General features: G+C 42.5%; 1 protein-coding gene across 2 annotated transcripts; it reads left to right on the forward strand.

Moving 5' to 3' along the window:
- The first annotated feature begins 1,102 nt into the window (after window positions 1-1,102).
- LOC113140858 (uncharacterized) lies at window positions 1,103-13,112 on the forward strand. Of its 2 annotated transcripts, XM_026324941.1 has the most exons (5): window positions 1,103-1,228; window positions 4,274-4,328; window positions 4,428-4,745; window positions 11,765-11,806; window positions 12,047-13,112. In XM_026324941.1, the coding sequence occupies exons 2-5, from the start codon at window positions 4,280-4,282 to the stop codon at window positions 12,184-12,186; spliced, it is 549 nt and encodes a 182-aa protein (XP_026180726.1). In that variant the 5' UTR covers window positions 1,103-1,228; window positions 4,274-4,279; the 3' UTR covers window positions 12,187-13,112. The 2 variants fall into 2 exon arrangements, with proteins under 2 accessions (XP_026180726.1, XP_026180718.1); XM_026324933.2 differs by lacking the exons at window positions 1,103-1,228; window positions 11,765-11,806; window positions 12,047-13,112 and adding an exon at window positions 4,980-7,640 and having other exon boundaries at window positions 3,657-4,328; window positions 4,428-4,787.
- Window positions 13,113-15,908: the final 2,796 nt, after the last annotated feature.

Consider the following 15,908-nt stretch of genomic DNA (forward strand, 5'->3'; position numbering starts at 1 on the left):
AAACCACCATCTCATCACCAAACATCTGGACAAGCCTGAACCATGTGCCACAGCTGTTTTCTCATCTTTTCACCTGCGTCTAATACAAGTTAGTTTAACTCATGTGAGATTTTCTGCTTGGACTCATTGGACCCTTGAATGCACCAGCATAATATTGATTGGCTAATTGAATAGTGCCACAAATATTGAATTATTATTATTATTATACAGAGACAAGACAGAAGAAATGCTCAGGTGTGGCATGATGGCTCCTGGCTCATCCAGCTCTGAACATGCAGATCTAAAACTAACATCATCTGATGTTTGTAAATGTTGAATATTTGTACTCAGCTTCAGGCATGTCCTGAACCCAAGCAGCTAATATTTAGTTCAGTTTTATTATAATGAACAGTTTGTTTTTGTCCAGGTCTGTGGGATCAAACCACCTGTTTCCAAACTTATTAAGCATGTGGATATTAAATCTGTATTTGTTGCATTGTCTGCAGCTGATGTGGGAAAATGTGTTGAACATTTGTGGAGAAGCTTCTGTTCAGCCAAACTGGATGAGCCACAAGAAGCCGAGTAGTTTTTAAAGCAGCTGCAGTTTGACCTTCACAGAAATGATGTTTTTATTCTCACAGACACGTGACTCACGGTTCAGTTTAAATTCATGCATGTGTGATGGTTTTTAATGTGAAGCATCAACAGAAACATCAGACCTGACTATAAAAAAGTGGAAGTGAGCACTAAGCCTGTGATGTGAACAGAGCCTTGGTTTCCTGCAGGTAACATCAACCCTGCATCACCTTTGTTTGGCTGCTGTTCACTTTTAATCACGTCTGTTTTATTAGAACTTGATGACATGAGATGAAATAAGGGAAATTCAGGTAACTGGTTACTAGCACAGCAAAGTATCAAATGTCAGAGTATTTGTTCTTTCACTGAGCGACCAAATATATTGAAAACAATTCAATAACATGTTTGTTTATCCAACTTTTGATATATTTGCATGAAAAGCAGTCATGTCCACATCAGATGCCTCTGAGCTTTGTTTGTCTCAGACTAACAAATGTGGAAACTTTCATTGGTTGGGTTTGGTCCTACAGGTTCAGTATCAACTCAATAATACGCTCTGAAGTTCAGGTACTTGTCATTCAGCAAGTCAGAGGACTCTTACAGTACAACTGATCTTCCACTTTGAAGCGTCAGCTCATCGACAGCATCGATACCCGACAGCTGCAAACTGAAGGTGAGAACAATATCTCTGTTTCTCTGTACACACATCCAGTAGAATCAGGACATAAACACTCAGAGCGTTGGACGTTTAAGCTTCTATGTTTACTTTCAGAAAATGAAGCTCCAAGTCGCCTTCCTGGTCTACGAATTGTAGTGAGGGTGCTTTTATTTTGAGAAAATGCTATAAAAAGGCTTTTGCTTTGAAAGGACAAAGAGCTGCAGGAGGAGTTTCAGAGACTTTCTCCATGAGGAGACTCATGGGATCTTACACTAGAATCTGGACTTTATTTTGAATATACCTTATAGTTTACAAAAATGTAATATCGTCCTATAAATAACTGTAGACTTTTATTGTGAAAGTCTCACCATGTCCTGGGAGCAGACACCATGGCTGACATTAAAAATGACCTCTATTAGTGCCTGAAGCTGTATACGACCATTTTAAGATCATGTTGCTGTTTCAGAGCTTTTATTGTGAGAAAATGCTATTTCAGGGCTTTTATTTTGAAAGGACAAAGTGCTGAAGGAGACTCGTGGGACCTTATACTAGAATCTGGACTTTATTTTGAATATTCCTTATACTTTACAAAAATGTAATATCTTCCTATAAATAAACTGTAGAATATTCCAAAAAATGAAGGATTGGTGGAGAGTTAGAAACAGCTCTTTTATAATGGGAGTGAACGAGAGATTGAGCAGTCACTCTCTGTGGGTTTGGCCACCTGGTGGAAAAACCGTAGGTCCTATCAAAATGAGAACAGCATTACCTGAAAGAAGACAAAAAGCTCTACTACTTTTGAGAAAATGGTGTATGAGGAGGCAAAATTGCAGCCGTGAAGGCGAGTTAGAGAGAAATATTTTCAATAAATTTAACAGCTTCTCCCACTCTAGCTGTGAACATTCGCTCCCATAGAAACCAATGTAAAACTCAGAAAAGGCCTAAAAAAAACCATATAACGTAAACTGCAATTAAAGAATTAAAGAAAAACCGTAAAGGACATCAAAAAGCTGAATACAATGTCAATAGATTAATGCCTTCTGACCTGTTTAAAGGTCAAATGGTGTTTCTAGCTGAAGTATGCTGAAAAAGGACAAAGTTGAAGAGGATTTGAACATTTCCCCCATTAATTTCTATGGGAAAATTTTCCGACAAAACCTGGAATATCTCAGAAAATATAAAAGATATCGCCGGAAAAAAAAGCAACCCTCTCCTCATCGAGCTGAACGCGACGGTGTTTGAATGACGTTTCTACGTCAAACGGTGTAGGACTAGATAGTGACCGAAAAACGGCAGGAATAAAAATGGAGAAAAAAACGAAGAACATATGTTGGGCTTGCTGTTTACACAGCAATAAGACACAATGTGATGTAGTGAATGTGTGTGTCTGAATATCTGAAGTAATGTGGGCTCTGTCTTATGGATTGGTCTTAAAGACGAGGGCCTGAACCTCTTGGGGGCCAACAATGACGACATCAAGGGGTTTGGTCTGGTCTCAAACCTGGGGGCCAACAATGACGACAAGATGAAGAAGAGGCCTGCTCTGTTTCAGAATATGAAGCTGAATGGCAAGTGAATGAAAATGAAGGCTATATGAAGTCGACATGACAAGAAGCAGCAGCAGCACCAATGATCCTGTTCACATTGTTTATTCAGTCTAGGCACAGCATATACAGTCTGACTGTACAGCTCATATATGCTCTCTAGTCATGATAAGGATGTGTCCTGTCTCAGCTCAGCTGCTCTTTGACTTCACCTTGCTGACACCAATAAACAGCATTTAACCAGCTGAGTCCTCGACTCATTGTAGTGGGGTCGGATCAAACCTCTGACAGCTGGACATGAAGCTTTATTCATACTTTTGTTCTGTACATGACCAAACCCTCCAAAGCAGCATTTCTGTCTCTTTGGAGGGTTCTGGTTCCCAAAGCTCTGATACTGGTCTACAGTGGTTTGTAAAAACCAGTTTGAGGCCCGAGGTTAAAAATGAAATAGTGAAAAAAGCCACAGCTGCACATTCAATGTCATTAGACTATTAATGTTTCATATATTGGAGTAAATGATTAAATGTTGGGCTCAGACGCCTCAGAGCTTTGGTCACGGACTGATGAACATGTGGAAACTTTTCCTGAGGCTACATCACAATCTGAATAAACATGTTCAGAAGTTCAGATATTTATTATCAATGAAACTCAGGAAAACACAGAACTTGTGGTTAAACCGTTTCTATCCTGAAACATATTTTAACATCTGTTCCTGTTGAGAGTTCACAGTGGATGGTTCAGGGTTTTCTCAGAGTCCCTCAACATTTCATCCATCAGGAAATCTCTATGTTTTATGGAGTGTGTGTTTGACTGGCACATCAGTTTGAAGCCAGACAGTGTGGACGGACAGTGACGGTCGGATGTGAGAGAATAAAACAGATGTTTGTCCTCAGACAGTGTCACAGTTGAGGTTTGTAACTTCCACATTTGGGTCATTTAGAGAAACAGGTTTCATTCACCAACTGCAGCATAATGTCCTGTTTGTCCTCAGCCACAGTCAGTGGAGGCTGTGGTGGAGAGATGCAGACAGAAAAACACACTGACCTGTGAGCTGAGTGTGTTTGTGTGGACGAACCAGGACATTGTGCTGCTGTTGGAGTCGTGTCCATAGACCAGAGTCTGCTGGACGTCGTTTCTGGGCCACATCAGTTTTAGTAAGAAGAAAGGCTGATTCCTCGTTAATGAGACAGTTAGTAGTTGAAACATTTGATCTTTAATCACGTTTCTTCTCAGACCTCTGCACTGTCCGTCCACACTGTCTGGTTTCAAACTGTCTGACGTCTTCAGCTTGAAATGGACAGACTTTTTCTGAAGTGTTGGACACTGAGAAAACATGGAGACATTTTTCACCTGTCAGACTTTTGGAGGATACAGCTGCCACATGTTTTATACACTGAGGGTTAATATCAGGTTGAACTGGAAACACTGAAGACTTTAACATGTGAAATGTTTTCAGAGAAAAACAAACTGCAGGTTTTTCATGTTTGTGACTCTTCAGCTCTGTCTCCTCTGACAGGAGAAGATGGTCTGCTGGATCCTGCTGCTCATCAGCCTGACCCCCTTTACCTGGGGTCAGTTTTTATCCACTAACTCAAATCAATTGGAAATCCAAAATAATCCAAGTTGTGAGTGTGTGTGGTCGTCACTTTCCCTCTGTGTCTCCTCAACAGGAACATTTGTAGTGACTGTGACACAGAGCTCCTATCAGGCAGAGGAGAACCACGACATCACACTGGACTGGACCTTCACAACCACAGCTCACATGTCTCTCTCAGCAGTTTACATCTTCTGTCAACTGATAACTGAGGACAAAGACCCAGTCCTGTTTCATCTACATGAGGGTGTTGAGGTCCCAGAGTCTCAGGACAAACAGTTTTCAGGACGAGTCCAGTTTGACAAAGACGTCCTCAGAGAAGGACGAGTCAGACTTCATGTGTCCAGACTCAGGACTGAGGACTCTGGTCTGTACTGGTGTGATGTGAAGACAGATGATGGAACAGGTTCTGGCAAATGTCTCCTCAACGTCACAGGTAAGTTGGTTCAGTGAAACTTTCCTCACAGATTCATTTCAGCAGCTTTTTGCTAAATAAGAATCAGAGAAGAAAAGTATTGTGGAAACTACAATCCTTCCTGCTCTGCCTGAACTGAACTGATTCACGTCCTTCTTGCAGAAAAGTTGTTTCTTCACATGAAAGACACAGATTTGATTTGTCTCTTTACAGCAGCGAGGGACTGGTCTGACCCTGAGAGAGAACCTGAGAGACCAGACGCAGCAGGTTGGAGATGGATCGTCCTCATCTGTGGACTGGGACTGACAGCAGCAGCAGCAGCTGGACTGACTGTGTGTTACTGTTTCTTCAATAATACTCAAACTGGAAAAAAAGATTCAAATCCAGAGCCCAGAGGTAGAAATGAAACAAATTACATCTCAGGTTCTACATCAGAGGAACCAGTTTGATCAACAGAATCAGACCAACCCTAAAGTCCATTTTCCAGCTCAGACAGAAATCAGTGGTTTGTCATTGGCTGCAGGTCAGAAAACTGCACATCAGGACACATCAGACAAACCAGCAGGTAACCTGAGCAGCAACTTGATGCTTCATGTTAAAGTCTCACTGGGTCTGAAACAACTTTCTGGCTCAGGAAAAGTGAAGAGTCTGTGTCTGAAAAACTCCACTCATTGCTCTTTTTATACGTAGAAGGCAGAGTTGACTTTGACCAGAGGTGGGAAGTAAAGAAGTACAAATACTTTGTTATTGTACTTAAGTAGATTTTTCAGCTACCTGTACTTGAGTATTTATTTTTCTGAGGTGATAAGGTGGAGATACAGGAAGCTGCTTTCTATATTGAACAATAATAAACACTACCTACATGATATACTGACTAAACAGGAGCAGCTGCAGACCTGAGAGGTTGAGGAGATCCTTTGTCCACACAGGCATTCGACTGTTCATTAGTAATTGCTGATATGTTATATGTTATTGACTGGGTGCCTTTATCTGTTTATTATATTTTATAGTGGAATTTCTGTGTTAAAGTGACTATAAGAGCTGCTGGACAATCTGAATTTCCCCTATGCATGAAGTATCTACACTGCTAAAAAAAATAAAGGGAACACTAAAATACCACATCCTAGATCTGAATGAATGAAATATTCTTATTAAATACTTCGTTCTGTACATAGTTGAATTTGCTGACAACAAAATCACACAAAAATCATCAATGGAAATCAAATTTATTAACACATGGAGGTCTGGATTTGGAGTCACACTCAAAATTGCAGTTGAAAAACACACTACAGGCTGATCCAACTGTGATGTAATGTTCTTAAAACAAGTCAAAATGAGGCTCAATAGTGTGTGTGGACTCCACGTGCCTGTATGACCTCCCTACAACGCCTGGGCATGCTCTTGATGAGGTGGCGGATGGTCTCCTGAGGGATCTCCTCCCAGACCTGGACTAAAGCATCTGCCAACTCCTGGACAGTCTGTGGTGCAACGTGGCGTTGGTGGATGGAGCAAGACATGATGTCCCAGATGTGCTCAATTGGATTCAGGTCTGGGGAACGGGCGGGCCAGTCCATAGCATCAATGCCTTCGTCTTGCAGAAACTCTTGACACGCTCCAGCCACATGAGGTCTAGCATTGTCTTGCATTAGGAGGAACCCAGGGCCAACCGCACTGGCATATGGTCTCACAAGCGATCTGAGGATCTCATCTCGGTACCTAATGGCAGTCAGGCTACCTCTGGTGAGCGCATGGAGGGCTGTGCAGCCCTCCAAAGAAATGCCACCCCACACCATTACTGACCCACTGCCAAACCGGTCATGCTGGAGGATGTTGCAGGCAGCAGAACGTTCTCCACGGCATCTCCAGACTCTGTCACGTCTGTCACATGTGCTCAGTGTGAACCGGCTTTCATCTGTGAAGAGCACAAGGCGCCAATGGCGAATTTGCCAATCTTGGTGTTCTCTGGCAAATGCCAAACGTCCTGCACGGTGTTGGGCTATAAGCACAACCCCCACCTGTGGACGTCGGGCCCTCATACCACCCTCATGGAGTCTGTTTCTGACCATTTGAGCAGACACATGCACATTTGTGGCCTGCTGGAGGACATTTTGCAGGGCTCTGGCAGTTCTCCTCCTGTTCCTCCTTGCACAAAAGCGGAGATAGCGGTCCTGCTGCTGGATTGTTGCCCTCCTACGGCCTCCTCCACATCTCATGATGTACTGGCCTGTCTCCTGGTAGCGCCTCCATGCTCTGGACACGATGCTGACAGACACAGCAAACCTTCTTGCCACATCTCGCATTGATGTGCCATCCTGGATGAGCTGCACTACCTGAGCCACTTGTGTGGGTTGTAGACTCCGTCTCATGCTACCACTAGAGTGAAAGCACCGCCAGCATTCAAAAGTGACCAAAACATCAGCCAGAAAGCATAGGAACTGAGAAGTGGTCTGTGGTCACCACCTGCAGAACCACTCCATTATTGGGGGTGTCTATAATTTCCACCTGTTGTCTATTCCATTTGCACAACAGCATGTGAAATTGATTGTCAATCAGTGTTGCTTCCTAAGTGGGCAGTTTGATTTCACAGAAGTGTGATTGACTTGGAGTTACATTGTGTTAAGTGTTCCCTTTATTTTTTTGAGCAGTGTATCTTTGTGTCTTTACCTTTACTTTCACTTCCACACACTAAAGGAAACAGCACAGACAATGTTCTGTTGGTCAGTCATCTGCCAGTGGCCAAGGTGTTGTAGAGCCTGACAGCAGTTTTTTGTGAGTCCAGTCACTAAAGGATTTTACCAGGCCTCTGTTCTCTTCCTGTCCATTCCTGACACATGCAACAAGAGAGTCGATGTGCTGCAGCGTCAAACGTGCTGAGTTCACTGGGTCTGTCCAAACGTGTAAAAACAAGTTGTAGAGACACTGAAACCTCTGTGGTGTGAAAATGTTCATGTTAGAATGATAAACACACAAGTCATTTTGTTGTCGTACAGAATATTCATGTTTGAGCAGTTTAGTGAGGCTAAGACAAACCTCATTATTATGTATTCATCATTTTGTTTCAGGTGTTTGTTTGTTTCAGTGAATCTGCAGGAAAATAAATGTTCTCTCAGTTGATTTAAACAAGAAATAAAATGCTCTGATTGCAATGAAGTGACTCAGAATAAATTCAGGTGGAATAATAACTTGTGACTTGTTCTGTTGGGAAAGATCAGAACATTTGAAAACCAATAGTCACAATGACTTTGATATCAGGGTCTATTCAAGTACTTATATATGCAACACAAAACGCTCACACTGTCATTAACCAACGTCCTGGAGCTTTTAAAGTCTGAGGTAAACTAAGTTTAGATATTTGCTCTTACATTTCAGTAGAAAACTGTAACAATGGGCCTAATATGGATAAAGATTTTAAACTTGTTTCCTTTTTGCTAAAATAGATGTTTTTTTTCCAAAACAAAGCAGGGACCAATCCTGTTCAGTCACATGGACTGGACATATTGGTGCTTCCTGGAAACCAACACCAGAAACAACGAGCCCCTATAATCCTCACTAATTTACAGGAAACAGATCAGACCAGCTAATAGACGCAGCTGTAACATGAGGAAGACTGAGCCAACACTGATGTGAGTGAATGATCAGAGGAGACAAAGTCCAGAGCAGAGAGGACGTACTATGGATGGTAAAAAAGAAGAAGGGACTGGAACAAGCTTTGAAAACCAAAGTAAGTAGTTTCTGATCCTGTTACCTGGAGCAGACTGAGACAGTGAGTTGAACAAAGGGCAAAGAGGGAAGAACAACAGGGAAACACACTGAAACAATCTACAGGCTTGTTTTACTACAGTTTAGAACATTTGTTATGTCTTTGTGCATTTCTGCAGCTTTCCTCATTTTTCTGCAGGTTTATTGACAGTTCATGGGTTTTCTTTGTCTCTTGCATTGAGCTGCAGATGTTGGCAGCAGTTCGACTGTCAGTTATGAGATTAAGGCTGGGCCAGTTTGGCTCAGTGCTAAAACAAAACAGAGACCGTTGATAGTTAAATATTGACTAAAGATGAATCTATGTGGCCGAGCATCTTTTAGGTTTTATCTGATTTTCAGGTTTGTTGTTAGTGTTTTGGAGGATGGAGGTTGTTTGGATGTTTGAATGTTTTTCACTCTACAACCATCAGGAAGGTCTGTCTCTTCACTGCCTTCTCTAAACTCAATGGACCTTTGACTGTTTTACTGTTTATGTACCTACTTTAATGCTCTATATAACAAAGGTTCCTCATATTCTTAAGTCAATAATATGATTTTCTGCATCTTGTTCCATTTTCTAACAAATGTCCAATGTTCCTCATTTATGAGCACAACTGTCTTAGAGTAGAAAATCATCTATAGACAAAATTAAAGACTGAACAAAATGACATGTTCTTTTTCCTTAGATTGTTTTTAAAGTAAAATCTCAACAAATCATTTTTATTATTTCTATATAATAATAATATGAATTAGTTTATTTACATATTTTTTAGTTGTGTTTTGTTTGAAACATTCAAACTGATTCAGTACAGACAGAAACAAAGGCTGTGTCTGAAGTTCCTCCCTGTTCATTTTACAGTGTGTTCACCATTTTGTAGTGACAGTAGTCTAAAGAGTGGGAGTAGTCTAAGTATAGTGTCCTTTACACAGGGAACTGAAATATCCAACCAGAAACAAGGGACTGTCTTAGAGCTGAGACCAGTCCAGCTGCAACTTTCAGTCTTCAATGACCCAGAATGACACTGACGCCACCTTGTGGCAGAAACACTGAAGACTCGTGGACAGAAACAGCACTGCAGGCTCTGTCCTGTGTTTGGAAGCATTCCTCTCTGCTAGACCAGTTAACCAGGGTCCAAAAGTCCACGTCTTATAATCGTCACAGTCCGCCCACAATTATGTGACCAATGAGAAACGGAAAGGGCGGAGCTTCTCATTGGTGACCAATGAGAAGCGGGTAGGGCGAAGACCGCTTCTAGGCCAAACCTAGAAGCTCCTACCTGGAGCTTCTCATTGGTCACATAATTGTCACAAAATCTCTGTTCAGAAGAACTAGAAAATGAGTTTCCCAGCCTGATTCACTACTGGTCCTGACCCAGAGAGTCTTTTCAGACCCAGAGAGACTTTAACGTGGTCTGAGCTGAGACCTGATCCAGTCTTCTGCCGAGGAAAACGCTGTTCTTGAAGGTAAGAAACATGTTTGTGTCCATTCTCCTTCATTGACATCATGTATTGAGGCAACTCTGCAGCAGAAAGGCTTCAAATCTGCATCACATGTGTGAAGTTGGATCAAGATGCGCTTGGAAAAATCAAGTCAAGCTGAAATGTCCCGGGTCCATCAGTCTGCAGGTTTATGCTGGAACGGAGCAGTCAGATCAGAATCCAAAGCTGTGTTTGTTACGAAGGTGTGACTGAGAAGGAAAAGTCTCAGGACCCAAATCAGGACGAGTCTCTATTAAATAATGTTTTTAAAGGGGAAACAAACTCAAAGCGTCTCGAACCGAGAGAAAACCGGAGCAGCCTTGAGAGACGCTGAGCAGCCGGTGGACAGAAAACCGGTACGAGTGCTTCATGCAGATTGCGCAATAACAAGAACACGGACTGTGTTACAGCTGAGACCAGTATACACGATTTGTTACACGCGCATGCGTACTCGTCCCGGGAGCACCGGCTGAACCACCTACTTCTCTACTTCGCAGGAACCATCAGCATCTTGGTGTAGAAAATCCTTTGGCAAAGACTTTGGCTGATGCTGAGTTTTATTAAACTTTGTGTTCCTCACTTTGACCTGTAAACATGTAAATATTTGCATGTTCCCTCTGGCTTTTCAGCATCATGAAGGAATTAGCTGATATTAGTGAGCAGCGAGTTTTCTCTCTAAAAAGCGTCTCGTTATAGCGTCAGTGCGTATGTTGCTGTACCTTTAAGACCATTTTCAGCTTTAAAGTTAATAACATCATTCAAACTGTGTGTGCTCTTCATTATTTTAGCCAATGCAGCTGTTTGTTCCTATTCAGTGACTTGTGTTAAAACAGCTGCTCAGTGAGCGTCATGTCAGCTATTTAGTCCAACATCAACATGACCCATGTGCTCACCAATGGGTCTGAGTGTCGTCATAGAATTTAGCTGTGGTGAAGTAGTGAAGTAGTGAAATGCAACCACAGGAGGCATCTGAGACAGTTATATGGAGTCACTGGAGCTAATGACTCCAGGACTGTGTTGATACAGTGATAGTTCAGGAAGAGTTGTCTCTTTGCTGTGGGCGGGGCCTACATATGTTAATTAGCCCACGTGTGATGTCACAGGGGGCTCAGATTTGAAACCAGGAGTTCTGGATGTTGTTTTCTGACAAAGCTGGAACAACACTATGCAAGAAAACACCCAAAGATATTTGAAAAACACATTTAAAAGTTGGTGCTGCATCTTGTCTCTTTTAAAAAGTCAATGATTAAAGATTTTCCTCCTTCTACCTTTGACCTTTGACCTCATGTGTGTCTGTCTCCTCTGACAGGAGAAGATGGTCTGCTGGATCCTGCTGCTCATCAGCCTGACCCCCTTTACCTGGGGTCAGTTTTTATCCACTAACTCAAATCAATTGGAAATCCAAAATAATCCAAGTTGTGAGTGTGTGTGGTCGTCACTTTCCCTCTGTGTCTCCTCAACAGGAACATTTGTAGTGAATGTGACACAGAGCTCCTATCAGGCAGAGGAGAACCACGACATCACACTGGACTGGACCTTCACAACCACAGCTCACATGTCTCTCTCAGCAGTTTACATCTTCTGTCAACTGTTAACTGAGGACAAAGACCCAGTCCTGTTTCATCTACGTGAGGGTGTTGAGGTCCCAGAGTCTCAGGACAAACAGTTTTCAGGACAAGTCCAGTTTGACAAAGACGTCCTCAGAGAAGGACGAGTCAGACTTCATGTGTCCAGACTCAGGACTGAGGATTCTGGTGTGTACTGGTGTGATGTGAAGACACATGTTGGTGCAGACTATAACAGCTGTCTCCTCAAAGTCACAGGTAAGTTGTTTCAGTCCAGTTGAACAGTGTCTTTGTGTGTCCGTGTTGGACAGACTGTGGTGATAAACTGGACCTGATGGACTGAGGCTCTGAGCTCTGTGTGATTTACTACGATGATTTTTCTAACATATCACACACATGCTGCACATGGCAACAAACATCATTAGGTCCAAGCCCAAACTGTCCAGATGTTACATTTGGACATGAACAGGTATCAACAAGTCTCTCTGTGTTTTACAGCAGCTGCTGATGAACCTGAGTCGGGGAAGGATCAGCCTGTGGATCGGACTGGGACTGACAGCAGCAGCAGCAGCTTCACTGGTCAAACTCTGCTTCACCTCAAAGTCTTTGTTTTACTGAGCCTGCTGATGTGTCAGTAAATGCCTCTTCAGTGGTGTAAAGTTTCTCAGAGATCAGACTTTGACCCTGTTGGTCCATGAGGCAGCTTTTCCCCGAACACACAGTCTGAGATCTGAGCTTCTCACCTCTGTCTTCATGAGCTAGGAGATGGTTGGACTCATCAGGTCTAACTGGACCCCCTTTCTATCAGAGCACTGGATCAAGACCTGAGCAAGGACAGTTTCTGTCCCTGTGACATCTAAATCTGACCTAAATCTGTTAATCTGTCAGTGTTTGCACTTTATGCCAATTTGCACTAATGTCAAACTGCTGCTGTTGACCTTTGAACCTTTCAAGACCTTTTGTTTATATTCATCCTCACATTGTACATAACTGCTGTATTTGTACTATAACTAAGACTGCACATATATTTTAACTTTACATAGTAACTTAGAGAAAGGAGCCTTATTCTCTTCGTTTTATGTAGACATGTATTTTTATTTTGAAAAGAGGAAGTGTTGTTCCTCTACGTTAACGTGACATCCTGTTTAGTCTGGTTGGTTGGTACTAACTTTTCTATCGGTCAAATCTAGATATTCCAAGTATCTTTCGCTGTGTTGTGTTAGTTCACCATCTCGGTGAGTTTATTTGAAGCTAGGCTAGTAGCTAATGTTTATATGTGGTTACTGATGAAACTACCGGAAGTGGAAGCAACATGCTAGCGGTTAGCTAAAACCGTAGCCTGCTAATGACAATCGTGTATTTGTTGCTTATTAATCTTATCTTAGTTTTCTTACTCTGTCGATTTAATTCTTCCATTTTCTTATTTGACTTTATTTAATGCTGCTTATTTCTGACTATGTTGCTAAGGAGGAACAGCCTTTTGATTCCTCTGTATTTGCTGCTCATGTAGTTGAAGTGACAATAAAAGTCTTTGAATCTTGAATCTTCCATGTGTGTCCCAGAACAAGTGATCTGACCAAATGTCTGCTCCACAGGTCTGGATGTGGATGGAAAATACTGAGAGCTTCAGGTCTGATCCGATGGATTTACATTTCAAGCTCAATCTGATCTGTGGGACTTTACTTTCACTTTCATTTACACCGATAAAGACACTGAAGACGCTGCTGCCGCACTGTGATTGGAGCAGATTTTAAACAGGGCGGGACCTTCAGGCACATTTTAACCAATAAAACTGCACCAGAATCTGGAGCCTGAATTCGAGTTTCCAGCTAAGCTAGCTCAGCTAACTGACTGTTGACTGTGTTTCTTTGCTCATGTGTAAGTCACTAGTGTTTAGTTCACTGGTCTGAAATGCTCAGAGGTAAAAAGTGTCGTTACATTTTTATATTAAAATGTGAGTGATGGATCCACTCGTCTTTCCTCTGCCTGGTTTCATATTATTTTAAAAATGCAATGTGTAAAATGTGAAAGATTTAGCAGCACCTAGTCATGAGATGACAGAATCCAACCTTCAGGGTAATGTTGACTATTGGATGCTAAGTGTTAAGTAGTGATGAGAATTAAGGGTCTTCAAAGGTAAAACAGCTCATGGGTTATAGAAGTTAAACTGCTTTTAAAGCAACAGTTCCACAAAACTGGAAGACGTTTTATTGGAACGATGAAGAACAAGTATGAACTAACAACACTTATTTAACAACAGCCCTGAAATAGAAGTGCTTCCTGTTTTTACTCAGAAACATGTTGAACTTGTGAACTATATATAAGTCACCTTCATGATTTGACTAGGTCAGCATTTTAAAGCAGTCCATGTATTGGTCCTTCAACATTTAGTACAAATACTTTCTGTTTCCCAGCACACAAAGGTCCTTTTGTGTTTGGGTAAAGACACTTGATTCTTGCTTCGTCTTATCACTCAGCAGAGGAAGATGATGAAGTGTCGGTTCAGCTGATCCACACAAAATCCTTCCAGCTGTGCAGAGGTGGGTCATGGGTTTTTTGGTTTAGACCATAACAGCCTGGAAATATCCAGACACAGAGAGAGACAGTCCAACCTGTGGATTTATGGCAGGAAGTGAAATCATTAGTTTTCATTGAACAACCTGATCATAGTTTATAGAAGAGCGACACCTGCTGGCTGAGTTGGAGAACTGCACGTGAGGGGTCGTCCTGACAAAGCCTCGTGGCTTCAGGCTGTAGTGGATCTGATCATTATTCACCTGAACAGAGCCGTGTCTGCAGGACCAGGGACCCAGAGTCCGGCAAAGGTGAGACACCGAGCGTTTCTTTAGCAAAGACACTTTGTTGGTGCGACCCTCCCTCATTGTTTGTCTGCACCTGCTACAGGTGCGTGACGCCCCAACACGCAGAGCAGCGTGGACGCATGGCGGACTGAGCTTCAAGGCCTTCAGGCTCAAAGTGCCTCCTTAAAACCACGTCGGACCGAGACCAGACATCGGGTCTGCAACGTGTGGATCCATAAGGGCCCTGAAGACTCGTGGACAAAGGTGAGCTTGTCCTTTAGATCAGTCAGGTGGAAAAATGTGTGGCGGCTCAGGGAGACCAGTCTTATCCATGAGCCCTGTTAGCAGGGCCACCGACGGTCGGTTGTCCTGGGCCCACAATGACCCACTAACAGTTTTACTTTCCCTTCATAGAATAGAAATAAATAAATAAACAGAACAAAAACCAAAAACCAGTTTATTATTTCCAGTCCATTGTCAGTTGTCATAGGTCATGAGGATCTACTGGAGCCTGTCCCAGGTCTCTTCAGGCACAAGGCACAGACCAGATCACCTGGACAGCTCAGCAGACCAATAATCAGTTGTCTGTAATGTTGAATGTCTTGTCATATCTCATATGTGTCTGTACCAATAATCAGGTGTTTGTTGTGACGGCCTTGTCCTTTCTCATGTCTCTCCATTTCTGTCTAATGTCTAATTCTTTCATTTCCACCTAATTAGAGGTGGCTGGGCTGGTGGTGCCAAGAGAACTGGCCTTTGGCTTTGGCTCCAATAGGCCTGTTGGTGGTTGTTGATGGAGTCAGTGCTGCTAAAAGTCCTGATATTGTACCAGGAGGTCTGACTTGTCTGGTTCTGGCTCCATTAGGCCTTTAGGTTGTTGTTGTTTAGATGTGGCTGTGTCACCTGTACAAGGAGGTCTGACCTGTCCTGGTTCCAAAAGGCCTGTTGGTGGTTGTGTATTGGACTTGGATCGGTCAGTAGTCTGACTTGAGTCTTTCATCAGGGAAGTTGAGCTTCAGTCCCACACAGTGACTTGAGACTTGGACTCTGAGATTTAGGACTTCGGAACAATCTTTGTTTGACTTTTTAGTGCATCAACATGAAGGAGAAGAAATATCTTTTCCTATAGTCAAAAACCAAAGCTCTTTATGAAGCAGCAGGACTTGGAGAGTTGCAGAAACAGCTTCCTGACTGGAACCTTCCTTCATATTTAATGTTGGAGTTTCTAGAAGTTCCAGCTCTGTACATGGAGCGTGTGGCTGTCATGCTGTCCTCCTGCAGCCTTGTTGAGCAACGTGGAAACAGCTAAATCCTTCAAAGTAAAAGCCACTGAAGCCAATGATCCGTTTGGCTGTGAACCAAAAGGCTGGTGGATCCAGGCCACCAGGAACAGAGAGGTTAGTCCAGAAACCACCAGGTGGAATCATCTCACAGCAACAACCTGCTTTATTGGACAAACTGATTTTATTTGACTCCAGTTCAGACTTTTATTGTCTTCATTCACAGAATGAATTAAAATAAAGAGACAAAACAATGAAATATAAAGTTATATTTCCAAA

Source organism: Mastacembelus armatus, chromosome 18 (assembly GCF_900324485.2).
Source record: "Mastacembelus armatus chromosome 18, fMasArm1.2, whole genome shotgun sequence".
In the NCBI taxonomy this organism is placed as follows: Eukaryota; Metazoa; Chordata; class Actinopteri; order Synbranchiformes; family Mastacembelidae; genus Mastacembelus; species Mastacembelus armatus.